The sequence below is a fragment of the Aotus nancymaae genome, unplaced genomic scaffold, assembly GCF_030222135.1.
Source record: "Aotus nancymaae isolate 86718 unplaced genomic scaffold, 86718_ANA_hifiasm-v0.15.2.pri h1tg000006l, whole genome shotgun sequence".
Classification (NCBI taxonomy): domain Eukaryota; kingdom Metazoa; phylum Chordata; class Mammalia; order Primates; family Aotidae; genus Aotus; species Aotus nancymaae.
In genome coordinates this window covers 52,393,889-52,419,053 of record NW_026988417.1, presented here as the reverse complement: position 1 = coordinate 52,419,053, position 25,165 = coordinate 52,393,889, and the positions used below count along the sequence as shown (strand labels likewise).

The window sequence follows — 25,165 nt, the reverse complement described above, 5'->3', positions numbered from 1 at the left end:
CTTGTAACCAGACTCTTAAGAATACAGACATAGGCTGGGTGCGGTGGCTCATGCCTGTAATCCCAGCACTTTGGGAGGCCAACGTGGGCAGATCACCTGAGGTCAGGAGTTCAAAAGCAGCCTGACCAACATGGAGAAACCTTGTCTCTACTAAAAATACAAAATTAGCCAGGCGTGGTGGTGCATGCCTATAATTCCAGCTACCTGGGAGGCTGAGGCAGGAGAATCACTTGAACCTGGGAGGCGGAGATTGCAGCGAGCCAAGATCACTCCACTGCCCTCCAGCCTGGGTAACAAGAGCGAAACTTTGTCTCAAAAAAAAAAAAAAAATACAGACATATTTACTGTCACACGCATTTCAATCCAATTTAAGAGTAGAACACCTTTTGGATAGGATATTAGGATCCTCACTTGTTAAACAAGAGAAACTGAGGCTAAAGAAAGACAGCATGTTTTTCTTGCTCAAGGATTCTTTGCAACAGCAGGATTAATGGCACACGCCTTCTCTCCATGACACTTGAGGCTGCAGTGGCTATTCTTATGGTTGGCACAGCCTCATGAGTGGCCTTAACTTTCCTGCCTGGTAGTTATCCTGCTGGCTTTAACAAGTCCCCTATCTTTCAGCTAACGCCTAGCCTAGGAAGTTCAAAGGGCAATATTTTGAAACGGGAACATGAACTAAAATAGCCATATCTGACTTAGCCCTTTTAACTCAGAGATGATGCTTACAGGGAAAGCAAAATACCTTCCCAGAACCTGTCTCTGAGACTGAGAGGCTCTCTGTTTAATTTTTTTCTTGCCTGAATATTTCTTCCGATTAGGACTTTCATGACCTCTAAGAATATTTTTTAATCAAAAATAGTGACCTCTAAGGTAATGGTGATAAGGAGAAATTATCCAAAGATGTAGAAAGAAAGAGATGAGAATCTTCCCCCACCTCCTCTTCCTGCCTTAAGTAACCAATGTCAACTGCCCTGGTTTGTATTTTTCCATACTCTTTTTCATATCCAACCATATTCAAACATATCCCTAAGGTAAAATGAGAATACAGTGTGCCAGTAAACTCGCTTTTCTCAACAAATACTTCGTGGACATCCGTCCAAGTCTGCTTCTCAACAGCTATGTAATATTCCAAGTATTTACTAAATCAGTTCTGTATTGATTCTGTTGTTTCCACATTTTTGTCAACTTAATCCTACCTTAAACATCAAAGTACACATATCATACATACTAGTACTTTTATTGCTATAGGATAGATTCCCCAACAGTTACGTGACTAGGTCAAAATATTTGTTTTAATAGACATTGTCAGACTCCTTTCTAAATAGATCGCAGTAAGGAGAGATGCCATTTCTCTGCATCTTTACTAGCACAGAATATTAACCTCTCTTTTTAGCTTTAGTTCCAATTTTAACTAGAAAACACGTATTTGTCAGCCAGCATGGTGGCTCACACCTGTACTCCCAGCACTTTGGGAGGCCGAGGCAGGAGGATCACTTGAGGTCAGGAGTTCTAGACCAGCCTGGCCAACATGGTGACACTCTCTCTACTAAAAATACAAAAATTAGCCAGGCGTGGTGGCACACGTCTGTAATCCCAGCTACTCGGGAGACTGAGGCAGAATCACTGGAATCCATGAGGTGGAGGATGCACTGAGCCAAGATTGCACCACTGCGCTCTAGCCTGGGCGACAAATTGAGACTCTGTCTCAAAAAAAGGAAAAGAAAACACATATTTATCAACACTTAGACTCCCCTTACACAAATAAGGCAGAGTTTGTCATATAAAAATTTGTCATATGAAAATTCTTAGCACTTTTTTCTATGTTTTCTACATGATGTATAACCTTTTATAATTACATAACATTAAAATATATCATTCCAACACCTGTGCAAAGGGATACATTTCTGTTACATCACTATATATCCACTTTGAACAAGGAAAATTTTTCTTAATCCACTGTGTGTGTGTGTGTGTGTAGTGATTTCTGTTAAATATTATATTTAACAAAAATTTCCCTGTGCACAAGTTAACTGGCACAAAATGCTCTTTACTAAGAGCTACAAGATTTGAGGATCAGTAGCTCAGTCTCTAAGATTCAGTACTTCAGTGTTTCTTATTTTCTTTCTTTGGTCACACACAAAACGCTGACACGATTCTGAAATTCAGTAAATAAAGGTCAGAGACATACTACTTTAGACATTGAATCAAATTAATACTTCTACCAAAATATTCTTAAAACCCATTTTTAAGTAACTATTTCAAAAGCTGTTTTTAGCATAGACCATTTCTGCCAGCTACTTGGGAAACTAAGGGAAAACGTACCTATTGAGTATGTTTGTCTTCATAGCATTTGTGAGAAAGACGTTAAGTTACCTGGTTTTCTCTCGCTAATAGTGGCAATGTGGGAAAATTCAGAAGAAAAATGCAAAAAGCCAAGTTTTCCAAATCAGTCATGCAAGATATTTTTTCTAGAGCAGACATTGGCCTAGATCACACGTGGTTTGCCGAGTCCCAGTCCTGGCATCGTAAAGCTAAGAAAATACAGTGTAGGTCTGAAGCTGAGACAACAGCATAGTCACAAAGAACACATGGTGGGAGTGGGATCCACATGGGAAAAGCAGCACTGAGATTAAGTTCATAAAGTGTGTGTGTGTGTATGTATTTGCCATATATATACATAGTGTGTATACACACTATTATCTGGTCTTTATTAAGATTTGCTTTATTATAGAAGAAAATGAAAAAGTAACAAGCTATTTGAGATTGTAAATCCTTTCTAATTACAAAGGTAGTATCAAATTCAAATTGGCTCTTAAATGAGGTCTGGGTTGGAATGAACAAACAATTTGTTTATCCTTTTTTTTTTTTAACTCACCATTATCACAAGGCTTAAAATATTTGTACTCTGTAACTCAGCTGTTAAATATATATGTATGGAGGAGTTACAAATGAATTTCATTCTTTTGTGTATTTTCCAGAGTTTATGTAATAAACATTTTGCCTTTTAAAATGAGGGTGGAAAGGATATGGTATTCAGTATTGGCCTTGAACCAAAGAAACTATGTTTCTTCTGAATCTTGACATGACATACACAGAAACAGCAAGTTTTCTTATTTAAAAAAAAAAAAAATGACAGCACATGTATTTGACAGGTGTTTTTCCTTTTTTTTCCTTTTTCTTTTTTTTTGAGAGGGAGTCTCAGTCTGTTGCCCAGGCTGGAGTGCAGTGGCACAGTCTCAACTCACTCCACCTCCCAGGTTCAAGCGATTCTCCCGCCTCAGCCTCCCGAGTAGCTGGGACTACAAGCACGCACCAACACACCCAGATAATTTTTGTGATTTTAGTAGAGACAGGGTTTTCTCAAACTCCTTTGATAGGTGTTTTTGATCTTAGGTCTTCAGTAAAGCATTTGATTAATTCTTAGCCCTAAGAACAAAGTAATGGTATTGGCTTTGGTCTCAGCCTACTATTTTCCATTTCCTGCTGTTGCAGGAAGAGCCCCAAGGTCCCAAGCATCAAACCGAGTACTGGGTGACAGTTCATCAGCTGAACATGGCATGACAGGCAAAAGGCCTGGCACTGAGAAGCAGAATTTCCAAGAGTATGAGAGATGATGGTGGTGGCCAGTAGCAGGAAATTATATTCCCCAGACATGCAGAAAAAATACATTAGTTTAAAACATGTAAGCTTAGCAGGAAACTGGCAGGAAGAAATAAAAGAGGATCTATATTTTACAAGTATTCAGGAAAGGGAAATAGTTGAGTAAATTGCTGCGTTTAATCTATTAGAAAGTCTGACGTACACCATATGCAATTGTAGGGATGTGACCACTTCCAAGTAGATGATCTGGTACAAAACTGAGTATTACTCTCTCCTTTTGTTTTTGCAGGTAAAAAGGGGTCACTACGGAGTTCAAAGGACAGAACTCCTGCCTGGTGACCGGGACAACCTGGCCATTCAGACCCGGGGTGGCCCAGAAAAGCATGAAGTAACTGGCTGGGTGCTGGTGAGTACCAGTACCAAGAGCTGGGAAGAGTTTAGGATTAGACACAAGCACATCTGGCAGAGGTGCCTGATGTACTGCCAGCCTGAAGGTGCTTGCTCTTCCACATTTCTTTGGAATAGCCCTAGCATGCATCAACCAATATGGCAAAATTGCCTTTCATAGCTAAAGTCATATAACTCAAGTTCCATAGAGCACTGCTCCTCTTCAGAGAAGCTAAAGGAAAAGTGCTTTATTGCATGTTTTGAAAACAACCAATGAATTAATGAGAGCCAATTATTTTTTCCTAAGAGTGCAAAGCAAAATCCTCACACACAGTTACGTGGCCCAAGCATTGTTTAACTGATTATCGATTAATACCTTACTTACTTGACCCTTGATATTCATGGAGAATACTTTGATCATATACCCTATCAAGGCTGCCTTCAAACCGATATCGTGCACCTATCCAGTTTTTAACCTATGCAATCAGAAGTTGTCCCTGACGTTTCCTCAGATGAATCCTCTCAGCATACCCAATATGGTAGCTGTCGAAGTCTCCTAGCACAGGACTTGCACCACTTCTGGCAGTACCTTTGCTATGAATCCCCTGGTCATCTTAGGAAATTTATAAAATAATGACCTAATTGGAACCACTGAAAAAAGAGAAGACAACCACAGAGGAATACTAGATCCTTTTTCTTTCACAGGTATCTCCTCTAAGTAAGGAAGATGCTGGAGAATATGAGTGCCATGCATCCAATTCCCAAGGACAGGCTTCAGCATCAGCAAAAATTACAGTAGTTGATGCCTTACATGAAATACCAGTGAAAAAAGGTATGCAATAAATCTCACAGCCATTTAAAAATGACTAGTACATTTGCTTAACAAGGAACAGAACCAAGTATGAAAGTATCATAGTTATTAATGAAATTCTGTAGTTAGGAAACCATAAGGGCATTAAGTATGCTATTAAAATGCAGAGCATGAGACTCCAAAAGATTATCTGGTTGGGTGACTGAATGTCATCATTATGACTTAGATGCTTTTACCTTATCTAACATGTAAGAGTCAAAACTCAAACTTGCCTGGGAATGGCTTATGTTTCCCATAACTTTCTACCTATCTACTTGGCATTTTCCCTTTGTGTTGTGACTATTACATTAAATTCCCATTTACAAGAAAATGACTGTGGGCAATTCTTGTCCTTCACTTTTAGCTTTTAAAAGAAAGGAGAGTATACTGGCAAATACCCAATTCTGTTCTGCCTCCCCTTCCTTCACTTCCAAAAAGCTTCCTCTGAAGAAACCTAAGTGTCATAGCAATGCTACTTTACATTTATATAGTTCTATGAAACTGATGTCTGAATTGGCTTTCCCTTAGACAGAACAAAATTGACTGTCAGCATGTGTCAAACCATTCCACTGTGCAGATCACTCAGCTGTGATACGAAAAGAAATATTAAGTAAAGAAGTATTTGGTCAGATTCTCTTCAGCCATAATGTATAATGCCAGGCGATGAAACAGAGCAGTAGCTAAGGGTCAAGCCATGCGTTTGAGTAGCTCTGCTACTAATTATTCTTCCACTTTACATTTTGAAGGAGATCTGGACTACAAAGGAAAGTCTTTAACCTCTCTGAATCTCAACTTGGTCGTTTGTGAAATGTGCTCTTCTTCCAGTTCTGTAATAAGATGTACCTTTGATGCATCAACCAGTATGGCAAAATTGCCTTTCGTAGCTAAAATCATGTAACTCAAGTTCCACAGAGCACTCCGACATGTCATTTATACAATTACTCATATCTGCTTTTCCCCACATTTTAACATCTTCATTTATTTGGAAACACTTAACTACCTGACAATTCGAAAGTCAGCCACATCCCTAGATGTAACTAATTTTTATCTTTTTCTTTTTTTAAACAGGTGAAGGTGCCGAGCTATAAACCTCCAGAATACATTAGTCTGCATGGTTAAAAGTAGTCATGGGTAATTACAATACCTGTTCTTGCCTAATAAGTTTTTTTTACTCCAATCCACTAACACTTTAGTTATACATTCACTGGTTTTAGAGAGATACAAAATAAAGATCACACATCAAGACTATCTACAAAAATTTATTATATATTTACAAAAGAAAAGCATGCATATCATTAAACAAATAAAATACTTTTTATCACAACACAGTACATATTTGTCATTTTTTAAAAGCCATACAATAGAAATAAGACACCAAGATATTTTAAGTATCTTGTTGAGTCTTGTAAAATAGCTAAACACTCATCATTCGTGGTGCAATACTCATAGACATAAGTTCCTGAAACAATAGTTTGCATGCATAAGGCATTCGCACCAAAGAAATCTGAAAAGAAAAAACAAATAGTAATTAGCAGAACTGTATTGAAGTCACCCCACTTCTCTACCCCAGAAAGGCAAAGATCTGGTACTGCAGAATGAATAAATGAGTGGAGCTGAGAACACGCATTCTGCTACCTCGGCTTACAATGGTTCTTTCTCCTAGTATGCTTTGGTATTTTACCCTTCCTGCCAGACGTAATTTATATTCACCCACCTCAACTAAAGGTTCTTAAAAACTCATTGTTTAAAATCCCTTGTACAAAGTCTTATTATTTCCAAAAGATGAATAGCTTAAAGAAATTACCACAATAAAACCTAAACTGGTTTTTAGAAACATCAAATTATTTTTTTCTTATTTAGAACTAGAAATCTTACAGAGGCATGCTATCAAAATTGTGAAAATGCTGATCTTTTCTACCACACTAAATCTGCCTGGATAATCAGACCAACATAGTTTCCTCTAAACAAATATCAACTGCCAGTAACGTCTATACCCACCTGGGTTTTATTGCGGCAGCCTCTGCATTCATATGTATGGGTCCTGGTGTTGGCAATCGCCATTATTCCACAAAGGTTGCAAACATGAACCTGATATGGATCCGATGCCTCAAACAATCTTTCCCTTAAAAACTGGGCTGCTCCATGGGCAATCTGGCAATCTCGTTCCATTTCTCCAAAACGCAGACCACCATCACTGTTAAGAGAAAAAAAATATTACTTTATACTTACTTTTTATTATAAACACTGCCTTGAATAATGGCAAAGGTGAAGAATAATATTTGCAAAGAAGGAGAACTAGGCTCTAATTTTTATACCCTACACCTTGGTAGAAGAGAAATCTACCAACTATTTGATGTGCATTAGAAAGTCCCCAAATGGGCTAAGCGAAGTGGCTCACGCCTGTAATCCCAGCACTTTGGAAAGCGGAGCTGGGTGGATCTCTTGAGCCCAGGAGTTCAAGATCAGCCTGGACAACATGGTGAGACCCCATCTCTATTTTTTAAAAAAATGAAAATAAAGAAGGTTCCCCAAATGCAGTAGACACATTAGATTCTTAAGTATAGCATTTAATTTTCCTCATAAGATACAATGAAGCATAAAGCACAGAGTGGAGGTTCATCATGCTATCATTTAACTTTCTAGAATTCAACTCTATACCAAAAGATGAATAATAAAAAAGACAATCTAAATAAAGCAGTTTGTCAATGGAATGAGTGTCCCAGGCAATCAGCCTTGAAATCATAAATACATGTTGGCAGAAGTAATGGAAAGAACAGGTAAATAATAGGTTTCCCCAACATAAGAAGTGAAATGCATTATTTGCCAGGCAAATAGATGATGATGGCTTCCTTAACATACTTAATATCCTAAATATATAAATACCAATGAGTTTATAATGATATTCCACCAAAACAAATCATGGGTCGACTGTGGACCAATGATTTGGATCATCAGACAACAAACTCATTATTTTGAAAACCGGTAAATAGAATCAAGCATTTATTCCTACCCTTACTACAGGAACTATGTCACTAGGTAACCAAACAGTTGAGGAAACAAAGTTTTAGAAGTAGTCTGGCTAAAAACTGAAAAAGGAGTGAGAAAAAATAGAATCGCATCAGTTTGTAATCCCTATTTAATTAAGGTCTTCAAGCAGTGATCATTAATAGCTGCTAAAATCATAAAAAGAAAGGCAACCAGATACTGGAAATATAGAATACCACCTATGAAGTATTACTGCTAAAAAACTCAAACCCTAAATCTTAAGCTTCAAGATCTAACTATTTACCAAAAAAAAAAAAAACAAACCCAGCAATGCAGAGCACTTCGGATACAATCAGCACAATTCAGTCTGAAGCCCCAGACACAGTCCAGTGTCTTCAACAAATAAATTACAAGGGAAAAAAAGGTTGGAGGACAACCAGTGAATTCAAAAAAGGACTTAAGAGATGTATCAATCAATCACAAAGCATGGACCTTTATTTTTGTATACTACTGACTAAAACCACAAACCTTTAAAAAACTTCTTATGTGATAATCAGGGAAATGTAAACCTGGATATTTAATATTAAGGAGTTACTGTGGTTAGGTTTTATGTCCTAATCTTTTAGGGCAGAGGTTCTCAGAGTGTGGTCTATGGACCTCCAGAGGGTCAAAGCTATTTTTAATAGTAATACAACATGTATTTGCTTCTTTCACTCTGTTTCCATTTGCACTGATGGTGGAAACGTAAATAAAACTGCTGGCACCTTAGCAGAAATCAAGGTAGTAGAACCAAATGTTACAGCGGTCATATTCTCCATTCAAGTAAAGGGGAGAAAAGCCAGTTTTACTTAAAAATGTCCTTAATGAAGCAGTGAAAATAAATAGTTGTATTAACCTTGACCCTAGAGTATACATCTCTTTCATATCCTGTGACTTCTGAAAAATGAAAGTCCTCATGCTCGCTTCGGCAGCACATATACTAAAAATTGGAACGATACAGAGATTAGCATGGCCCCTGTGCAAGGATAACACGCAAATTTGTGAAGCGTTCCATATTAAAAAAAAAAAAAAAAAAAAAAGTCCTCAATCAGGCATGATGGCTTACACCTATAATCCCAGCACTTTGGGAGGCCAAGGTGAGAGGATGGACTGAACCCAGGAGTTCAAGACCAGCCTGAGCAACATAGTAAGACCTGGTCTCTGTATAAAAAATAAAATAAATAAAATGGAACATTTCATAAGCAGTTCTGTTTGGTGAAGATGACTGCCTTGAACAAAAGCACTTGCATGATTCTGAACTAGTCCCTTTTATCATGGAGTATCTTTTTTACTTGAATAGCCAGGTGACACCAACTATGTTAACGCCCATGATGTTAATTCAGACTTAGAATTAAGTTGATACTGCTGTAGATATTTGGCAGACAAAGAAATGAACAAGAAGAAATGAAAGCAAACAAAGTTAAGTCTTTTACTCCAAGGAAAATAATTTTAAGTATTTGTTGAAAATGATGAAAATTTTGAGCTTCAAGCAAAAATCAGAATTTTAGAAAACTTCTATGCAACACTATGGGCTTGATAGCTTCCTGATATATTTAAAGGTTTTTCTAATGACATCAGTAGTGATTTTAACAAATGCAATTTTAATTATAATGAAATGTGTCAACATTTGAAAATCTACATAACTCAGCAAACCAGTATTTTCCAAATGACCAATTAGGATGCTGCAAAATATGCATGTGTTAAAGATACATGTGAAGTACAAGACAAACTAATGAACTTTAAGCATAAGAAATATAGAAGGTTCATTCACATGGCTTCAGTTTCTACATCGAAACCAACCTTTGAGAAACTACAACTTATTGTTTTGGTGTAGCATCAGAAAAAATATCCATAGGCCAAGTGCCTTGATTCACGCCTGAATGAAATTATCTCAGCATTTTAGGAGGCCAAGGCAGACAGGCGGATCACTTGAGCTCAGGTGTTTGAGAACAGCTGGTAAACATGGTGAAACCTCATCTCTACTTAAAAATATAAAAAATTAGCTGGGCATGGTGGCATGTACCTGTAGTCCCAGCTACCTGAGGCTGAGGTAGGAGGATCACCTGAGACTGCAGTGAACTGTCATTGTGCCACCACACTCCAGCCCAGGGAACAGGAGTGAACCTGTCTCCAAAAAAAAAAAGGGCCAGGCAAGGTGGCTCATGCCTGTAATCCCAGCACTTTGGGAGGCTGAGGTGGGCAGATCACTTGAGGTCAAGAGTTCGAGACCAGCCTGTGCAACATGGTGAAACCCTGTCTACAAAAAAATTAGCCAGGCATGGTGGTGCCCGCCTATAATCTCAACTACTCAGGAGGCTGAGGCACAAGAATCCTTGAACTTGGGAGACAGAAGTTGCAGTGAGCCAAGGGCACACCACAGCACTCCAGCCTGGGTGACAGAGAACAGCTTGAACAAAAGCTCTGTCTCAAAAAAAAAAAAAAAAAAGAAAACAGAAAAGAAAAATCCACAATTACCCGGAAAATCAAAATAGTCCTCTCTTTCCAACCACTTATCTGCGTGAAATCTGAGTTTCCTCATATATTTAAATATTTAAAAAAAAAAATACTACAATGGAATTAATGCAGAAGAAGATGTAAGAATCCAGCTGTCTTCTAGCAAGCCATGTCATTAGATTCACAAAAATGTAAACCAATGTTTTTATTGTCACTAAATTTATCTGGGAAAATAGACATTTTTCATTAAACAGGGTTTTGTTTTGAATTGAGATGGAGTCTCGCTCTGTCACCCAGGCTGGAGTGCAGTGGCATGATAACGGCTCATTACAACCTCTGTCACCTGGGTTCAAGCAGTTCTCCCACCTCAGCCTCCTCAGTAGCTGGGATTACAGTTGTGAGGCACCACGCCCGGCCGAAACATTTTGTTTATGTTAGCACGTAATAAGCTTGTTAGTGTTCTTAAAATAATAAATTTAAAATCTCAGCTTTAACTTCTAATATGATAATTATCAATAAATACAACTCACATAAAACAAAAGCATTTTGGGATCCTGGGATCAAGAGATTTAAGAACCATTCTTTTAAGATATACACTGAAACATTTATAGGAAAAATTATATGATGTCTGGGCTTTGTTTAAAAATAATCAAGGCCGGGCGCGGTGGCTCACGCCTGTAATCCCAGCACTTTGGGAGGCCGAGGCGGGTGGATCACGAGGTCAAGAGATCAAGACCATCCTGGTCAACATGGTGAAACCCGTCTCTACTAAAGATACAAAAAATTAGCTGGGCATGGTGGCGCGTGCCTGTAATCCCAGCTACTCAGGAGGCTGAGGCAGGAGAATTGCCTGAACCCAGGAGGCGGAGGTTGTGGTGAGCCGAGATCGCGCCATTGCACTCCAGCCTGGGTAACAAGAGCGAAACTCCGTCTCAAAAAAAAAAAAAAAAAAAATCAAGAGGGCTAGGCACAGTGGTTCACGCCTGTAATTCCAACACTTTGAAAGGCTGAGGATGGAGGACTGTGGCCAGGAGTTCGAGTCCAGCTTGGGCAACACAGTGAGACCCCGTCTCTACAAAAAATTTTTTGTTTTGAGACAAAAAATCGCTCTATGGCCCAGGATGGACTGCAGTGGTGCAATCTCAGCTCACTGCAACCTCCGCCTCCCAGGTTCAAGCGATTCTCGTGCCTCAGCCTCCTGAGTAGTTGGGATTACAGGCGTGTGCCACTACGCCTGGCTAATTTTTTTGTACTTTTAGTAGAGACCGTGTTTTGCCATGTTGGACAGGCTTGTCTCAGACTCCTGACCTCAGGTGATCCACCTGCCTCAGGCTCCCAAAGTGCTGGGATTACAGACATGAACCACTGTGCCTGGCCTCTACAAAAAAAAAATTTTTTTTTAAAGGTGTAGTGGCACATGCCTGTAGTACTAGTTACTTGGGAGGCTAAGGTGGGAGGATTGCTTGTGCCCAGTTCAAGACTGCTGCAGGGAGCGATGGTCATGCCACTGCACTCCAGCCTAGGTGACTGAGTGAGACTCTTACCTTTAAAACATGATGATAATATCAAAGGGACATCTAATGTCCCTGACATTAGAGGGACAGAGATGAATGCAACAAGACTGGCCACAGTTGATAACTACTGAAATGGGGTGACAGGCACATGGGCATTCATTATCCTACTATCTCCATTTTGGTGTGCTGACACTGTTCATAATAAAAGGTTAATTAATAATGATGATGATATAGCTCTTACCGAGATCTACCCTCCATGGGCTGTCTATTGAGGATCTGAATAGGTCCCCTAGCACGAGAGTGAATCTTATCATCCACCATATGCTTCAAACGCTGGTAATAAGTGGGGCCAATAAATATTTGTGATGTGATTTTTCGACCGGTGAACCCATTGTACAGGACCTGCAACAAACACAGATTTTGATGTACAGACCTAAAAATTAAACACCATCAAGGAAGATATGTGCATATATATATTGTATAGCTGCATTTATATAAAAGTTGAAACAGACAGAACTACTATAATGTTAGCAATTAAGAGAGTAGTTAGCTTGGGGTGGGAATGGGAAGGTGGTGACTGAAAAAGGTTCTGGTAATTTTATTTTTAGATCTTTGTGCTAATCATGCAGCTGTGTTTACTTTGTAAAAATTCATAAAGCTGTACACTTATGTATGTGCACATATTATACTTCAATAAAAGGTTATATTGTTTCAGAATAAAACTACACACATACAAAAAACACAAGTGACAAATTACTACTATAAGAGCAAATATACCTCATTTCCTCTGAGATGATAGCCATAATCGGATAAAAGATTAGAAATCTTCTGCACGTTAACAGCATCATTAAATGGAGTAGCATCACCAATTTCACCCTTGTTAGCTGATACCTTTTTTATAAAAAAAAAAAAAGTACTCTTTAAAATGTTGCTGTAGTCTGTCTCCCCTAAAAGTCATATATCAATAAAAATGCATTCACATGTTTTTAAAATACTTTTTTTTTTTTTTGAGACAGAGTCTCGCTCCATTGCCAGGCACCAGGCTGGAGTGCAGTGGTGCGATCTCGGCTCACTGCAACCTCCACCTCCTGGGTTCAAGCAATCCTCCTGCCTCAGCCTCCTGAGTAGCTGGGTCTACAGGCACGTGCCACCACGCCCAGCTAATTTTTGTATTTTTAGTAGAGATGGGGTTTCACCATGTTGGCCCAGATGGTCTCAATTTCTTGACCTCGTCATCCGCCCGCCTCAGCCTCCCAAAATGCTGGGATTACAGGCATTAGCCACCACGCCTGGCCTTTAAAATACTTTTAAAATTTGAAAAGTATTTATTATTTTAAGTATTTTTTAATTCAAACATTTTGAACTCAAAATCCATGCTATGGAAAGCTGTGATATATTAAGGTTCATTTTATTATCTTACACAAAATATTTACAACAAATGAACTTGCCTAAAAAAGAAAATCTCAAAACTCAATTATAAGTCTTCAAATAGAAATTAATCCAGTACTTCAGATGGCTCAAGGAAGATGACATTTTAATGCCCTAAAACCAAGCCATCGATATGTTAGGCTATTATCACTTTACCTTAAAAGAATCTTTAGCCAGGCGCAATGGCTCACGCCTGTAATCCCAGCACTTTGGGAGGCCGAGGCGGGTGGATCACGAGGTCAAGAGATCGAGACCATCCTGGTCACCACAGTGAAACCCCGTCTCTACTAAAAACACAAAAAATTAGCTGGGCACGGTGGCGCGTGCCTGTAATCCCAGCTACTCAGGAGGCTGAGGCAGGAGAATTGCCTGAACCCGGGAGGCGGAGGTTGCGGTGAGCCGAGATTGCGCCATTGCACTCCAGCCTGGGTAACAAGAGCGAAACTCCGTCTCAAAAAAAAAAAGAATCTTTAATAATAGAAAACCTCCACTGCATACAGAGTTGATAATGGAACTATAAAGTTCCTATGTTCACATTGAACTAACAACCATCAACAAATTAACTCTTCATCTATAGAAAAGAACCAGTCATAAGGATAACCACATATGTAAGTACTAGTTGGATGGTGTATATCTCACAAAAATTGACTTGTCCATAACTTTGCAAATTGCCAAAAAAAATGGCAGAATCATAACCAATTTGAAAGCAGAAAAATAAGTCTCACACTAGCTTTTTACAAAGTACCCTGGCTCAAATTTGAGACAAATCACCTATAATAGTTTTAGAAGAAACATCAGCTTAGAATCTATATTTTTGAAGAACATCTCTTACCTTCCCTTGAAGGCATTCAATTAAGTGACCAATAGTCATACGAGAGGGGATGGCATGGGGATTTATGATGATATCAGGGGTGATACCTTCACAGGTGAAAGGCATATCCTATAAAGAAAAGTTTTAAAAAAGACTCAGATACATATATGATACTAGAACTGACACCCCCTTCCAACTGAATTACTGTATGTCACAAATTCTGTTTCAACATGGTATGTTCATATACTTAAAATAAATTCCAAAAGTTCAATCTTTATCATCTTTGAGCTCTTAAGTTAAAGCAAATTTTGATTTTAAAAAAATGTTTAACAAAACTGTGGTTTGGATGTGAAGGAGATCAAAGATACCTACCTCTTGTCTATACTGAATACCACAAGTACCCTTTTGACCATGTCGACTAGCAAATTTGTCTCCAATCTGTGGAATTCTAACAGAGCGTACCTAAATTCATATAAAAATAAGTTAGTTAAGTGGATTTGGTTTACTTTCTAAAACTAGCTACATAAACAAAGTTGTACTCACCCTTATTTTACAAAATTTATATCCTTCCTGGTTGAGAGTTACCATAACCTGATCCACAATGCCCGTCTCGCTAGTTCTGAGAAAAGTGCTACAGTCTCTCTTGGTATAGCGTCTATTAGTGCTCTCCAATTCATCTTCATTTTCAGGCAAGGTGACTGTTTTGCCTATAATAACATCATCTCCTGATACACGAACCCCTGGAGCTATCAAACCATCATCATCCAGCTTGTCATAAATGGCATGCCTCATGCCTGTGAGGAAACAGACATGGAATGTCACATAATCACCAACAAAGATTAAAAAACATATATATGAATCAGTTCCAAGTCAGAGAGAAGTTTACAGGAATCTCTAGACCATGAATCATACCCTTATTCCAAATATTACGAACTATTCTGACTCCATAATACCACAGTCAACACAGAAAAAAAAAAAAGGAACACTGGAATAAGCATTGGGAAAGCAGATTCTTCCAGGACAGACATTTATCAAGTGACTTTGCATATGTTTTTTGCCATCTTCTCATTTCTATATTACAAGAGAAAGAATATCTCTGCCAACAGTGGATACAGGAGAAAAAAAAATAAAAATTAAAAAGAGAAAGAATATGGATGCCCTCTGCACACATCCTGCCACAGAAATTGTGGATTTCATCTTAACATAGTCTTAACTCCACTGGACATCAATTCACTACTACATAGAACCACCCAAATGGAAGGGGAATAATAGGAAGATGCCAAGAATCAAAACAAAATACATTTTACTTCATGCAATGCTATTCAGAGTCAAAGCTAGTGGTGGTATTGCATTTCCCTGGAACATCCCATCTATCCCACTGCATAAGCAGTTTTTAAGTGTCTGAAAGTTTGAGCTTTCTAGAAGAAATAACAAATGTTAGGTATCCCCTTCTCACTAGTTATTTTTTAAATGTTTACAAATAATGTAGCTGAACAAATATTATGATCACACCATAATTTGGAAAGGAAGGTGGGGGGTGTGAAATGCGTCCCCAGAATTACATGACTTCTCTGATTTCCTAAACTTCCTCCTCAATGCAGGGCCTACCAGGAAGGAAGGTTTACAGCAAGCTCACTCCTAGGTGCAAAGACTTTTATCAAACACACATATTTTCTCAGATGTGAACTTTAAGAATAACATGAAAACATACTTCCATTGCACAAAAAAACAGGTAGGGGGATGGGGCAGAGCAAAGAATGATACAATGCATCAAAATCACTTAGGAAAACCATAGTAAGTTAACTTTGGATTCCATAATTTAAATGTTAGTGTCACTTACCCTGGCATGTTTCACGTGTAGGCTTCTCAAAAACTTCTTCTTGATCAAATCCTTTTTTAGACTCCTGTTCTTTGTATGAGCGATAGAAAACAGACCTAAAAACACATGGTTCTAAAGGTAAAATCTACTTTCTTGTAACAAAAGGGCTGAGACTATACCAACGATTTCTCATTTAATTAAAATTTGGGAGACAATTTAAACTATGAATCTGGGACAAGAGTAACTGCATTAAGGGTTAAACTCTAAATACTATCACATGAGCTATACATGTAGCATCTGACCCTTATCTTAACTACTTAGAATTTTATGTCAAAATGGAAAAGACCCAGGGTCAATGAGCCCAACCTCCTATACAACATAAGAATCTATTACATAACCCTGAAAGATGGTCACCTAGGTTCTACTCAAACACTTTCAGTGAGAAGTTTTTACACTGGCCAACCACGGTGGTTCACACCTGTAATCCTGGCACTTTGGGAGGCCAAGATGGGTGGATCATCTGAAGTCAGGAGTTCGAGATCAGCATGACCAACATGGTGAAAATCTGTTTCCACTAAAAATACCAAAAAAAAAAAAAAAAAAAAAAAAAAAAAGCTGGGTGTGGTGGTACGTGCCTATAATCCCAGGTACTTGGGAAGCTGAGGCAGGAGAATGTCTTGAAACGTGGGAGGCGGAGATTGCAGTGAGCCGAGATCGCACCACTTGCTTTCCAGCCTTGGCAACAGAATGAGACTTCGTCTCAAAAAAAAAAAAGTTTTTACATTAAGCCATAATAGCTATCCTCTGACTTCTAGTGCTATCCTTTGAAATTACACAGAAAAATGAAAATCCATCCCCTCCTCTAAAGTCTCAGTTTTTAAAACAATCTTTATATGCCATGAATTTGAGATCTGTTTGTCAATAAGACAATCAAGCTGAAGCATAATGGAAAAAAAGAATGAAAACATACCATAATTTTAACAGTAGTTATCTATGTATTCTAAGTTATTTTTATTTCTTCTTTGGACATTTCTATATTATCTAAATGTAAATGTATATTTCCTTACCAAAAGAAAGGCTCAAAATACTAGCATTTGAAAATTGTGAGAGATACAAGAAGTAGTATCTTCAGTTGTTTGTGACCATCAACCAGGCCTTCTGCTTTCTGGAGTAGGGTGTAGTTAAACTGTATTTTTAAAACCTTTTCTGAATAAAAAATTAGTGTTTCCACTGTATCTGTGTTTTGACAAATTTACAAAATACTAACCTGAAGAAGCCACGGTCTACAGCTGAACGATTCATGATAACAGAGTCTTCCTGATTATATCCAGTGTATGATGCAATGGCCACAATTGAGTTGATGCCTGCAGTGAATTTAAGAGCATACATTAAAACATCACCTGGAAAACAGAGAACTGTCCTTTCTTTAAATCAACTTTAATTAAATCATATTTGCCATAAATGCTTGGGTGTCTTGTTATCATGGTAACTGTCAAAGTCTACTCCTCCTGGAATAGCAATTTGTGAGGCAACTACTCTGATAGCTAAATATCTCATACAAGCAAATCCTAAGACCAGTCACTCCCAATGCATCTATTCTTATAGTGAGTCATTATACATATATGTCACCTCCCTATTTAGAAACTGCCTCCCCAAACCAAGTTTCATGATACTCACAGCAACTCTGTGCCATAAATCAGATAAGCGTTATTACTCTCATGAATCAGAGCAGTGAATTAATAACCTACCCATGATCCCAAAACTAATAAGCAATAGGCTCAAGTCCCAGTTCTTTTGTCTCTTGATTTCTGATTTTAGGTTTGAAACTGGTACTATCCTATTCCCCTCTCCTTATGCCACCAAGAAAGTATCATATCTTCCCTACCACAATGAAATTCTTAGTTGCTGGGCCAAAACACTTTGTTTGGTGAACCCATAAAATAACTTGATATTCAGAAACTATATCTTCATGAGAAAACAACAGTCAAACCTAAATTGAGATACAATGCAAAAATAAGTTTCCTGAACTCTTCACAAATGTCAAGGTCATGAAAGACAAGAAAAGACTGAGAAACTGTTCTAGATTAAGGAAACTAAAGAAACATGCAATTAAATGCAATGCACAATTCTGGATTAGCTCCTAGACTCATTAAAGATATCTTTAGGCCAGGCGTGGTGGCTCACACCTGTAATCCCAGCACTTTGTGAGGCCAAGGTGGGTGGATCACAAGGTCAGGAGTTTGAGACCAGACTGACCGACATGGTGAAATCCCATCTCTACCAAAAATACAAAAATTAGCCAGGAATGGTGGCATGCAACTGTAATCCCAGCTACTCAGGAGGCTGAGGCAGGAGAATCACTTGAACCTGGGACGCAGAGGTTGCAATAAGCCAAGATTATACCACTGCACTCCAGCCTGGGCAACAGAGCAAGACTCTGTCTCAAAAAAAAAAAGACATCATTAGATTTGAATATAATAAAAGTTGATTTCTCAAAAAAATAAAAAGATATCATTAAGACAACTGGCAAAATTCGAATTGGGACTGCTGACTACATGGGTATCAATGTTATCCTGACTTTGATGGCTGCTCTGCAGAGAAGGTCCTTGTTCATAGGAAACACATAATGAAGAATTATAGCGTGATACAGCTTCATGCCTGCAACTTACTCTCATGTGGCTCAAGAGGAGAAATAAAAAGGGAGAGAATAGAGCAAATGTGGTAAAATGTTAAAAATAAAAAACTTTTTTTAAAGATGGTATGATGGGCTGGCCATAGTGGCTTACATCTGTAATCCTGGCATTTTGGGAGGCTGAGGTGGAAAATCACTTGAGCCCAGAAGTTCGAGACCAACCTGGGCAACAAAGTAGATCCTCTCTCTACAAAAAATAATTTAAAAAATTTTTAAATAAAGATGCCACGATGAAGTCAGGAATAACAGAACTGCAGTCCCTGCCAGCCATGCCTCTCTGCATCACACCAGTACCACAGAAACATTTGCTTTCAGTATATTTATTTTCTTCTCTAGCCATAAAGAAACTGTATCATCTAAATGTTGGAGAAAACACGGCACTGGCAGCACAGCCCAAAGATATATGCACACTGTGTAGAAAACCTAACAGATTTTGCTTTTCTAGACAAGAGGAACCCCTTGTGGAGGATTCTGAAAATAATTTTAACCTGTAAGAATTTCCTATCAAAATGTTAGAGCCCAATTACAGTACAATAAAGACAAAGTCTATTAACAAATAACAAATGTTACCCACATTCAAAGCCAAAAGTCTTAATACAAAAGATAACAACAGTACCAAAGAACTCTACTGTCTCCCTTAATAGTCAACACTCATACCCTTCAGATTTCTCTTCATCATTTTACCTACTATCCAGTAATCTCCTGATAATCGCCTAAAACCCGGGATTCCCCTCCTTATCAGCTACTTCTCAAATCTTCTTTCCTGATTCCTCTCCCTGGTGTCTAAAATTGTGTGCCTCTGACCTTTTTCTCATTCTAAATTCTCCTTAGGCAACTTCACAGTAATCTATAATTATAATTAATATATTAAAATTTTTACATCTTTAGACTTTCTTTCAAATCATGTTTGCAACTCACTGCTGGAAGTTCTGACTTAGTGTTCTGACACTAAGACACTAACTCAAAATCAACATATCCAAAACAGAATTATTGTCTTACCTCTAAAACCTCTTTCCCCTTCTAACATGTTCCCAATCTTATTCCCAAACCTATTAATAGCAGCTCTCTTCAATCACGCAAGCCACAAACACCAACTATATATATTTTTTTTTCTTTTTTTTTTTTTTTTGAGACAGAGTCTCGCTGTGTTGCCCAGGCTGGAATGCAGTGGAGCGATCTTGGTTCACTGCAGTCTCCGCCTCCTGGGTTCAAGCGATTCTCCTGCCTTAGCCTCCCAAGGAGCTGGAACTACAGGCACCACCACCACGCCCAGCTAATTTTTTTTGTATTTTTAGTAAAGGTGGGGATTCACTATGTTGGCCAGGCTGGTCTTGAACTCCTGACCTTATGATCCACCTGCCTCAGCCTCCCAAAGTGCTGGGATTACAGGCGTGAGCCACTGCACCCAGCCTCATCAGCAATATTTTCAATTCCTCTCTTCCTGTTCTACATTCAACCAGTCATCAAGTCCTATCAAGTGTATTTCAAAAGGTATCTTACCCACCATTCTTTTCCATTTCTTTAGGACCCTGCTATTTCACATTTAGACTACTGCAAAAACCCCTAAATTATCTCCCTGCTAATACAGTACCCTTTATGCCGCTGTCAGGATGGTACTCCTAGAACAAATTTCTGATTGTATTACTTCCCTGATCCAAAAGGTTGGATGGGTCTCCATATTCAAAATAAAATTCAACCTTTTCAGGCTCTCTCCACACTGGGACCAAGATTTCACTCCCATATATTTACACTCTACCCACACTAAGCCGACATGACTAACTGTACCCATTTCTCATGTCTTTATCCATCTAGGCCCTCGCTTAAACCACCTCTCAAATGCAAATACCCTTTCACCAATTTTGCTCCAATCTAAAATGCCACCTTCTCCATGAAATTGGATCTAGACTTCCAACAGGAATTAATCACTTCCATCAGTCTGTGCTTCCAAAGGACTCTGTACCTCCACCATAACACTTTCCACATACCTACCTTTTTAAATATTCATGTTTCCTACCGTATTATAAATTCCATGAGAACAGGCACTATGTCATATTTTTTTTAATCCTCCCAAGCACCCAGAAAAAGTGCCTTAAACATGGCAGGATCTTAAATAAATTACAGCAAAACTGACCATACCTGCTGGCAGCTCTCTAAATCGTAGATATTCCATGGACCGTGTAGTCACAAGTGGCTTTTGAGGATAATAGAGAACATGGGCCAGTGTGTCCATGCGAACATGGAAGTTGGTGATGTAAACTCCCATAGCCTGCTTACCCATAGCAGACTGGTATGTGTTTCTAGGGGACTAAACGTAAAAATGAAAAGCAGAATCAACAAAAAGTTACTATCACTAACGGAAAAGACTCTGACAATAAATCAAAAGAAATTTGATTGGTAAAATTCCTTTTCTCAAAAACAGTAAGTAATAACCATTTGGAATAATCAATTGAAACACAACAGCAAATATATCAAATACTGATTCTGTAGGAGTTCATAGCTTTTCATTAAAAGGCTTTTTCCCTCCAGATAAGATTACAGAGTTACTTTCCATTTTTATTACTTCTCCCAATTCCTCATACAGGTAGACAAAAAGTGATACCAACCTGGTTATGATCAGGAAAGGGAATAATAGATGCACAGACACCAAGGATCATTGATGGATGAATCTCACAGTGTGTGTATGTGGAACAATAAGCTACTTCTTTCTCCTGTAAATCATCTGGAGTCATTGCAAGCATCACTGTTTCTTCTTCCAGAGTATCAATATATTCCACTACCCCACTGGCCACAAGATCCTGCCAACTAAAAAAGAATTCACTCAATTTTCCATTTCCTAAAATACTTTAACTAACCCTCCTACTTAAAAGTATTCCCGTATTTATATTTACTGACCAGCACAGTTATGTGATTAAGAGTGAAAAAGATAAGCTGCTGGAGAATAAGGCCCGATAGAATACACACCTAACTGTTACCAGTATTTACTCGTGAAGAAGAGAGTATAAATTAGAGGGCAATTTTTTCGATTTATTATATATAGTTTGAATTACTTTTACATTAGTATACATAACTATACATTCGTATTGCTAAAAAAATAAATATTTAACACAGCTTCATCTTTTTACTAAATTTCTTACATTATTCATATTATTATGTCATATTACACGTAAAATATTATATTTAGGTTATATAGGTTATTTCTCATTATTACTACTAATAGATTTTAACATATCACAAACACTTTTTTTTTTGAGACAGGGTCTTGCTCTGTTGCCCAGGCTGGTACAATCAAAGCTCACTACTCCTGGGCTCAAGTAATCCTCCTGCCTCAGTCTCCTGAGTAGCCAGACCACAGGTGCATTCCACCACACCTGACTAACTTTTTTATTTTTTGTAGAGATGGGAGTCTCACTACATTGCCCAAACAGGTCTTGAACTTCTGGCCTCAAGCAATCCTCCCACCTTGACCTCCCAAAGTGCTGAGATTATAGGCATGAACCACAACACCTGGTCAATCAAAAGACTTTTAAGCTTCAACAGAATCCTATTAATTTTCTTGCTTCATAATAAAAGTTAAGAAAAACAAATGTGACTCCTAAGAGTACAGATTTTTGGGGGCTATAAAAGTATTCTAAAATCAGATAGTGGTGATGGTTGGACAACCTTGCAAACATACTAAAAACTGCTAATTGTATACTTTTTAAAAATGGTTAACTTGCCGGACATGGTGGCTCATGCCTATAATCCCAGTACTTTGGGAGGCTGAGCCAGGAGGAACACCTGAGACCAGGAGTTCAAGACCAGCCTGGCCAACATGGCGAAACCCTGTCTCTACCCAAAATACAAAAATTAGCCAAGTTTGGTGGTGCACACCTGTAATCCCAGCTACTAGGGTGGTTGAGACCAGAGAATTGCTTGAACCCAGGAGGCGGAGGTTACAGTGAGCTGAGATCAGGTCACTGCACTCCAGCGTGGGCAACAGAGTTGAGGCTTTGTCAAAAATATATATATATTAACATTAAATAAAATATTAAAAATAAAAATAAAATGGTTAATTTATGTTAAGTAAATTCTATCTCAATTTTTGAATACACACATTTTCCCACTGCATGTTTTTACCTGTAGTTGTTATATTCTCTCTCTTTCAATTGATCAATATGCCTCTTCTTCAAAAGTAACTTTTGTTTTTCCACAATCAGAAGTGGTCTACAAATACGGCCTGCATCTGTATAGATCCGAATCTCCCTCTCTCGAATATCTCTGATCATAGAAACCTATATGTATAAAAAAAATAGTCTCATGAATTTTTATTTTCTCTTTATTATTAGACTTAGTTAAAAATACAATACAAATCCTACTAAGTTTCTGGAGCAACGAATTTATCAAGTCAAATGTGCAAATCTTAGTTTACTGTTTAACATATTAAAAATTTAAGTATAATTTAAAATTTTATGAATGAAAAAAATCTAACCTTGGCAATAATATCTAATGATAATGTCATCCAAGTTAATGTAGGAAATATTTTTTCAATACCACAAACACTAGTATATGACAATTTATTTTGGCTCTCTGCTGATTACATATATCTCACCCTGTAACCTTTCAAACACCAGTCCCTATATCACTTTGCCTTGACCATACTTTCCCAGTCATTAGCCTGACTTCTCATACCCACCATCAGACAAATGGCCTACAGCCTAGCTATCTAATACAGTGGACATATGGTTTTACCATGTTGGCCATGCTAGTCTTGAACTCCTGATCTCAGGTGATCCACCCGCCTCAGCCTCCCAAAGTGCTGGAATTATAGGCATGAGCCACTGCAAACGGCAAATAAACCATTTTTTTAAAAGTATACAATTAACGGTTTTTAATATGTTCACAAGGTTGTACAACCATGACCACTAATTTTAGAATACTTTCATTGTCCTCAAAAAACTCTGTACCCTTAAGAATCACATTTGTTTTTCTTTTTTTTAATATTACTCAGCTGTTTCCTTTATATAACCCTGATGTAGTTGTTTTTCTTAACTTTTATTATGAAGCAAGATAATTACAGGATTTTGTTTAAGCTTAAAAGTCTTTTGATTGGCTAGGTGTGGTGGCTCATGTAGCCACATGTGACTACTGACCACTTGAAATATGGCCATTCTGAACTGAAATATGCTGTTAAGTATAAACTATATAATGGCTTTGAGCAACAGTATCAAAACAGAAAAAAAGAATGTAAAATAGTTCATTAATAATTTTTGTATTAGTAGAATGTTGATGTAATACTTTGGGATGTATCAAGTCAAATAAAATATGCTATTAAAGGCCAGGCACAGTGGCTCACGCCTATAATCCCAACACTGTGGGAAACCAAGGCGGGCAGATCATCTGAGGGCAGAAGTTGAAGACTAGCCTGGCCAACATGGTGAAACCCTGTCTCTACTTAAAATACAAAAATTAGCTGGGTGTGGTGGTATACACCTATAATCCCAGCTCCTCTGGAGGCTGAGATAGAAGAATCAATGAACCTGGGAGGTGGAGGTTGCAGTGAGCTGAGATCACGCCACTGCACTCCAGCCTGGGCAACAGATAGAGACTCTATCTCACAAAAGAAACGAAAAAAAGCTATTAAAATTATTTTTATTTATTTCCTTTTTAATATGATGGCTGCAAAATTTAAAATAAAAATATTTCTATTAGCACTGGTCTGAAAAATATATTCCTAGAAAATATCAAAAATATGTTGGGAAAATTTATAACAAAGAACATAAGAATTATTAAAAGAGGCTGGGCACAGTGGCTCACAACTGTAATCCCAGCACCTTGGGAGGCTGAGGTAGGCAAATCACTTGAGTCCAGGAATTCAAGACTAGCCTGGGCAACATGGTAAAACTCTATCTCTACCAAAAAAGTACAAAAACTGTTTTATATTTTCTTCCGGGGTAGCTGACTGTAGTAGTCAAAATTACCCTGGAAGCTGGGGTTGCAGTGAGCCAAGATCACAACACTGCACTCCAGCCTGGGCGACAGAATGAGAACCCGTCTCAGACAAATAAATTTTTTAAAAAGGAAAGAATTATTCAGGAGGCTGAGGCAGGAGAATTGCCTGAACCCAGGAGGTGGAGGTTGCGGTGAGCCGAGATCGCGCCATTGCACTCCAGCCTGGGTAACAAGAAACTCCATCTCAAAAAAAAAAAAAAAGGAAAGAATTATTAAAAGCACTGCATGGAGTCTGAGATCAGTCTGGCAAACATGGCAAAACACTGTCTCTACTAAAAATATAAAGATTGGCTGGGTGTGGTGGCACACGCCTATCGTCCCAGCTACTCGGGAAGGTGAGGCAGGAGAATCGCTTGGACAAGGGAGGCGGAGACTGCAGTACACTGAGATAGTGTTTCTGCACTCCAGCCTGGGTAACAGAGCAAGACTCCGTCTCAAAAGAGTAAATCAATAAAAGCACTGTATAATTTGAGTACCCATATTTAATAAAATAGGTCAAAAAGGAAACAAATAAGAATTTCTAAGGAACTATTTTGATCTATTAATAACAAATAATCTTGAAAGCCAATGAAGAAATGAATTATCGGTGAGTTGG

General features: G+C 38.1%; 2 protein-coding genes and 1 non-coding gene across 4 annotated transcripts in view; 2 read left to right on the top strand and 1 right to left on the bottom strand.

Annotated features, from left to right (window-relative positions):
- IGFBP7 (insulin like growth factor binding protein 7) overlaps positions 1–6,164 on the top strand; it is an 86,492-nt gene extending 80,328 nt beyond the window's left edge. The window contains exons 3-5 of the mRNA XM_012441065.3: positions 3,893–4,009; positions 4,696–4,822; positions 5,909–6,164. Of these exons, the coding sequence (XP_012296488.2) occupies positions 3,893–4,009; positions 4,696–4,822; positions 5,909–5,928 (264 nt within the window). The 3' untranslated portion in view covers positions 5,929–6,164. The remainder of the gene's footprint in view (positions 1–3,892; positions 4,010–4,695; positions 4,823–5,908) is intronic.
- POLR2B (RNA polymerase II subunit B) overlaps positions 6,084–25,165 on the bottom strand; it is a 59,247-nt gene continuing 40,165 nt past the window's right edge. For both annotated transcript variants that reach the window (XM_012441063.2, XM_021670331.2), the window contains 12 exons: positions 22,699–22,853; positions 21,186–21,384; positions 20,719–20,887; positions 17,158–17,254; positions 15,912–16,006; positions 14,615–14,865; positions 14,444–14,533; positions 14,093–14,200; positions 12,610–12,723; positions 12,074–12,234; positions 6,839–7,034; positions 6,084–6,344 (listed from right to left, as the gene is read on the bottom strand). In XM_012441063.2, the coding sequence (XP_012296486.1) occupies positions 6,255–6,344; positions 6,839–7,034; positions 12,074–12,234; positions 12,610–12,723; positions 14,093–14,200; positions 14,444–14,533; positions 14,615–14,865; positions 15,912–16,006; positions 17,158–17,254; positions 20,719–20,887; positions 21,186–21,384; positions 22,699–22,853 (1,725 nt within the window). In that variant the 3' untranslated portion in view covers positions 6,084–6,254. The remainder of the gene's footprint in view (positions 6,345–6,838; positions 7,035–12,073; positions 12,235–12,609; positions 12,724–14,092; positions 14,201–14,443; positions 14,534–14,614; positions 14,866–15,911; positions 16,007–17,157; positions 17,255–20,718; positions 20,888–21,185; positions 21,385–22,698; positions 22,854–25,165) is intronic.
- Positions 8,781–8,885, top strand: LOC135272026 (U6 spliceosomal RNA). Its single transcript, XR_010340132.1, has one exon. It is a non-coding gene; the product is annotated as a U6 spliceosomal RNA (small nuclear RNA).